This window comes from Denticeps clupeoides, chromosome 13 (genome assembly GCF_900700375.1).
Source record: "Denticeps clupeoides chromosome 13, fDenClu1.1, whole genome shotgun sequence".
In the NCBI taxonomy this organism is placed as follows: domain Eukaryota; kingdom Metazoa; phylum Chordata; class Actinopteri; order Clupeiformes; family Denticipitidae; genus Denticeps; species Denticeps clupeoides.
This window is the reverse complement of record NC_041719.1, coordinates 19038558-19043962: the sequence shown is the minus strand read 5'-3', so window position 1 is coordinate 19043962 and position 5405 is coordinate 19038558. Positions and strand designations below refer to the sequence as shown.

Genomic DNA, 5405 nt, shown 5'->3' with positions numbered 1-5405 from the left:
TATGTGGCCTACAATTCTACTTCAGTTTAATCTAAAACAGTCCATACTGTGTACTGTTAATTTAAATAATAAATAAAATACAATTTTATAAACAAAATACATTTTATTCCAAATATAAATATTAATCTATGTGCATTGCGTGTAAAGTCTTGCTTTTTTTTTTTGCCTTCATGAACCATTCACCACATGTGCATGTCTCTTTAAGACATTTAAGCTCTGCATTCCTGCTGGCCGACCCTCCATCAGACTTTAAGGTATGCAGGACACATGGGATGATAAACGCTGGCATGATCAGTGTTGCTGGTCCATCTTCTCTTACCACATTGGTTTTGAAGCCATTTTCCACCAGAAAAAAAGAGAGCGTAGGAAATAATGTAGCACAATGAGGAGCCTTACAAACACCCTTCAGAGAAATTGTTAATGAACATAACAGGCATAAGAATGTCACTGAAAATACGTAAAATCCTTTTCTGACAATTAGCAAATACATTTTTAAAGTACTTTATTTTTCTTTGACAATATCTCGATATAGCTTTCTCCTGAACTTCAGCATTTCCTCATGGCTTTTGTTCTGCAGGGACTCCTGAAGGGACACCAGTCTGGTGTCCTTAGCCAGGGTGAAGCCAGAGCCACTACACAGCGCCTGCACCACCTCCAGGCTCTTAGAAGATGAACTTTGCAGGTCGGAGCACACAGGGAACAGGCACAGGTTCCACAAGCTGCATGCCAACTTCTCACCGGAGAACCTGACGCTTTCAGGACACAAGCCCACACGCTCCACACACTCCAGCAAGCTGGTTCCAAACAGCACGAGTCCTGAAAGATCAGCGGGGGAGGCTACAGTATTTTTGAGATTATCATTCGTACCAAAGGCCACAGTCACGAAACCAGCCTGACCGTTCAAATTGACCGCCAGAGTGTGCATGAAGGTTCGGGGCGGCACGGTAAGGCCGGCGTTAATCCAACAGCCACTGACGATGGACCCGTGACCAACAGTAACACTGGAGCCTATCCTGGAGTACTCAACCACCGACCCTGCGGACACGACCGAGCTGGGGTGGACGACACTGTGCATGACACACCCCACACTGCACTCACATAAAGTAAAAGCAGCGTGAAGAAGGCCTAGCTCCTCCCTGAGGCCAGACTGTCCTGTGAAGTGGAGAAGGTACTCTTCACTAGTACCAATATGGTAGAACTTGGACTTGTTCAGAACGACGACATTGAGGGGGATTCCTCTGAGGTGATAGAAGATTTTCTGCCGGACCTCCACCAGGCTGTTCTCTCTCTTGGTGACATTAACTGTGTTGTTGGTGTATTCTATGGAGGCACCTGACCCTAGAGCTTGAAGAAAGTCCCCATAAGCATCAATTTCACAATCCAATGGGCCAATCTCTTCAAGCATCCCCAGCAATTTCAGCACAGTGGAGTAATCCATGTAGTAAGTACTGTCCGTGTAAACGAACTCTTCTTCTCTACAAGTGCCTTGCTTTCTCTTGCAAACGGCGCCGCTTTTTTGCATCTCATCAATGCTCGGTTTGTGCAAAAACTGAACACACAACCTATATTCCATTTCATTCACTTCGGATCTTTCTTCAGGCTCCAACACAAACACCCCATGGGTGGTACCAATGGAGAGGGCGGACGGGTGGGCCAGAGCAGTGAAGCCTGGCTTGTTGAACTCGACGTCCTCCGAGACGCTGTACAGCTCGATGTCATCGGCACAGGTCACCAGGACGCCCGGCCTCATGCGCGCCGGAAAGTCCACGTACATGGCCAGCTTTAACTCCAACATCTGATACAGCGGATCTCCGAAGGGGCAGGGCCATGAAGATCTTCCCCAGTGCGCTTGAACTAGGCAGCCGCTGACTGGACCCTCCTGAGGAGGATTGAGAATGGAACAGTAATATGTAGTACATTTTTTATATTTTTACTCATGATGATCCATGGAAATTTAAGTCCAAACCTACCGGCATGTATGAGAATCACTCTGAGTGATGATAAGGTCTCACCATACTTTTTCTCAAGGTGACTGAAGGAATATAAAGTCGATCCTCCGTTACCTGTGCAAAACAAAGTAATTATAGGTTAATTTAATGGGGTAATTTTACATCCTGCGATTAACAGGTAAATGCAAAGAAGAAGAAAAATACCAATTTTAGGTCCTGGTGGGTCTGCAAATACTTGGTAAGGAATCCCAAGTGGTAGTTCGTTCCTGCAAAGCTTCTCGCTGATCTGAACTTCATATGCGGCACGTTGTTCTTCATCTGCAGCTGTGACAATAACAAGGTCCCAAAATTGTCCTGGCCTCACTTCTTTACCTGCACAGAATGTACACTGATTCAGCAATAAACCTAACAGATATATTATACAACATCGAGCATGTTGTACATAAACGGGTGGTAGTAGCCTAGTGGTTAACACACTCGCCTATGAACCAGAAGACCCTGGTTCAAACCCCACTTACTACCATCATGTCCCTGAGCAAGACACTTAACCCTGAGTGTCTCCAGGGGGGGACTGTCCCTGTAACTACTGATTGTAAGTCGCTCTGGATACGGGCGTCTGATAAATGTACTGCGTCACAGCAGGCAGGAAAGCAGACTGACAGGCAGGAAGGCAGACAGGCTGCTGTACCCCGCAATCTGTCGAATCTCCGTAGTTTCTCCTCGGAGGCTTTTCGCAGCGCAGAGTCCGCATGTTCGCTCATGGTGCCGCGCAGCGGGCAGCCGCTTCCGCGTCACGTGACGTGACGTGACGTGACGTCCTACCAAGCAGGCGTTTTAAAACGGACAAAATAATTAACCAAAGAAACACCGCACTGCGATATTATCGAAATGTTTTGGTTATTAATGGTTTTTGGTTATTAATGGTTTTGCAATTTATTTACCCGGCCCTTAGTTGTCATGGCGACTTAAAACAGGCACAAAAAGGGGCGGGGCCTGCGTAGGTACAGACTGGTATGACAGCACATGTTCATTTGGTGGTGGGCTTTGTTACATTGTATCCAGTGTAAGATGCACTGTGTTCCCCTTTCAATCGGCACCGAGCACCTCGTTCCAGATCATGGAGGAGGTGCGGAGCAGGAGCAGGAGCAGGGAAAGCCTGCCGAGCTGAACAGCATGCTGCTGGTCAGACTTACCAGCCTGATGTTGAAGAATGTGGATGTTCTACAGCGATGGAAGTCGCTGAGGATCTTGTGCTGGCGAACAACTTTGTCACCGATATCGGGGTCCCCTGTGAGTGCGAGCATCTAGTCATGTTAGATCTTAAAGGAAACCAGGTAACCTTGAAAGCAGTTTGTGTTGTCATGGTGCATCTTAGTAGCTCAGAAATTCAGCACAATGCACAATCTACATCACATGAAATTTCAGATAGCACATCTGCCGGAAGCAAGGTTTTGGGAGAGACTGGAAGACCTGCAGCTTCTGAATCTCCATGGCAACAGCATGGTCACCAAGAGTCACAACTCTTTACGAGCTTGGGGGGAAATTACAGACACTGCGTGGTCAATAGTAAATGGTCCTTAAAGGCTCTGGACAACTTTGTGATATCTGATGAGGAACTTGTGGAAAACCGGAAATTGCCTCCAAAATTCAAACAAATGTGCACTAATTTCTCCATTAGCCTTTATCCAGCTTCAAGCATGGTTAGTGTGCATTCATAGATGCAAAGGTTTTGAGCACCTTAAGAAATGTATTTATTTTTTACATTTACAGCATTTATCAGACGCCTTAATCCAGAGTGACTTACAATCAGTAGTTACAGGGACAGTCTACCTGGAGCAACTTAGGGTTAAGTGTCTTGCTCAGGGACACAATGGCAGTAAGTGGGATTCGAACCTGGGTCCTCTGTTTCATAGGCGAGTGTGTTACCCACTAGGCAACTACCACCATTTTATCAAATGTCGATGTGTTCGCACCACCAGGAATCATTCAAGAGTGGAATGCATCTTGTTCACAGCATAATCTCCCAAATCAACCAGATCCAGGCAATGTACTGCCCAACTGTAATCATCCAACAATGGATTTGGGGATATCTGAGCAGAAAAAGGCTACAGCCACACATGCCACACATATCTGCCATTCAAATGCAAGGGAACAAAAAGGGATGAATCCAGTAGAGCCGTAAAGCCACTTCTTTTGACCCAGTTTCCTTTGTTTATGACCAGGTCAATGCGTGGGAACAGACAGTCCAGAGTGATCGCCCTCACCTCCTCAGAGGTTAAAGATAGAGGAAAAAATCCTTCTCTCAGGACCTTCATCTAAGGCCAGAGTGCTGCAGAGTATAGACAGGCAGGTTCCATACACGGTCTCACATGAACAGTGGAATTAAGAAATTTTCAGAGGTGTCCCAGAAACAGGATGTGACATTTAAAAGAATGTATGGGAACCGTATTCAAATCAGCACGCCAAAGGTAAACCCATGTAAATAAAGCCTAGTCCATGTTTTAATCCAAAAATGGGAAATTGTCCCAATCAGCTGTAAACATGTCATGAAAATGATATTGTTAAAAGTCTTACCCAAACCTTCCATTGGATCATGCACTGACAATAAGAGACAGATCAACGTAGGTGAATCATATACTTCAAATAAAATAACTAGATCCAGACATACAAAACAAGGTGAACTGGACAAAGGTATATATTCATTCAATATTTCATCAAAAATATGCTGAAATCTCTCTCTGACAAGAAACCACTCTCTAACTGAACCTGACCAGGTTTCCGCATGCAAGATGAGCTTGCCGATTTCCAACATACTATCCTGACTGTCTCCCCTCCTAAAGAAGGGGCTGCCAGGCCTGCTCATAGACAGAGACCCCCTCTCTAGCTCAACCCCATGAGAGGGAGGAGGCTGATGTGCCAGCGCCATGGTTACAGTAGTCCAAAGCCATTCCAGGTGAGAGGCAGGGCCAGCACAGGGCGCACGTCCACCGAGGTGATCGTGTGGCCAATTCCATCAGTTGCGGAGAAGAGGCCAATGCAAACAGGGACGCCTTTCGAGAAACACAGAGGCAGGCCGCGCTCTTAAGGTGAGGGCATGACCTCAAGGAGATGGAGAAGAATCTTGGCCTTCTCAGGTCCAACAGGAATAGGGAGATTCAGCTGGCCAAGCAGAAGCACTCCATTTTCTTGGAGTGGAAGGAGAGCCGGGCAGATGAACAGACCCTCGTGAACAGGTTGTGTGGGCATTATGCCGTACTGAACAAGGGCATGTTTAAGCAGACTGGCCAGCAAAAGGTGATGAGGAACACACCCCTGCAAAACAGATACAGGTACAACCATGCCTGCAATCTGAAATAATCCTCATAATTCTTTAATTTTTTTGTAGGGAACAAATGGCCAAAGAAAATGTCATCATGATGTTACCACGGGCACATATTTAGCTACAGAACACAATGG

The 5405-nt window shown here is 46.1% G+C and overlaps 2 protein-coding genes across 2 annotated transcripts; one reads left to right on the top strand and one right to left on the bottom strand.

The window, feature by feature from the left end:
- Nucleotides 1-9: 9 nt before the first annotated feature.
- Nucleotides 10-2750, bottom strand: fpgt (fucose-1-phosphate guanylyltransferase). Its single transcript, XM_029000206.1, is given in 5 exon segments — nt 10-1813; nt 1815-1879; nt 1971-2063; nt 2154-2321; nt 2638-2750. Coding segments are annotated over 5 exon segments (1710 nt in total). The 5' UTR covers nt 2711-2750; the 3' UTR covers nt 10-502.
- A 267-nt stretch (nt 2751-3017) lies between these two features.
- lrriq3 (leucine-rich repeats and IQ motif containing 3) lies at nt 3018-5306 on the top strand. Its single transcript, XM_029000962.1, is given in 6 exon segments — nt 3018-3195; nt 3198-3283; nt 3375-3471; nt 3474-3649; nt 3929-4092; nt 4967-5306. Coding segments are annotated over 6 exon segments (1041 nt in total).
- The last annotated feature ends 99 nt before the right edge of the window (nt 5307-5405 follow it).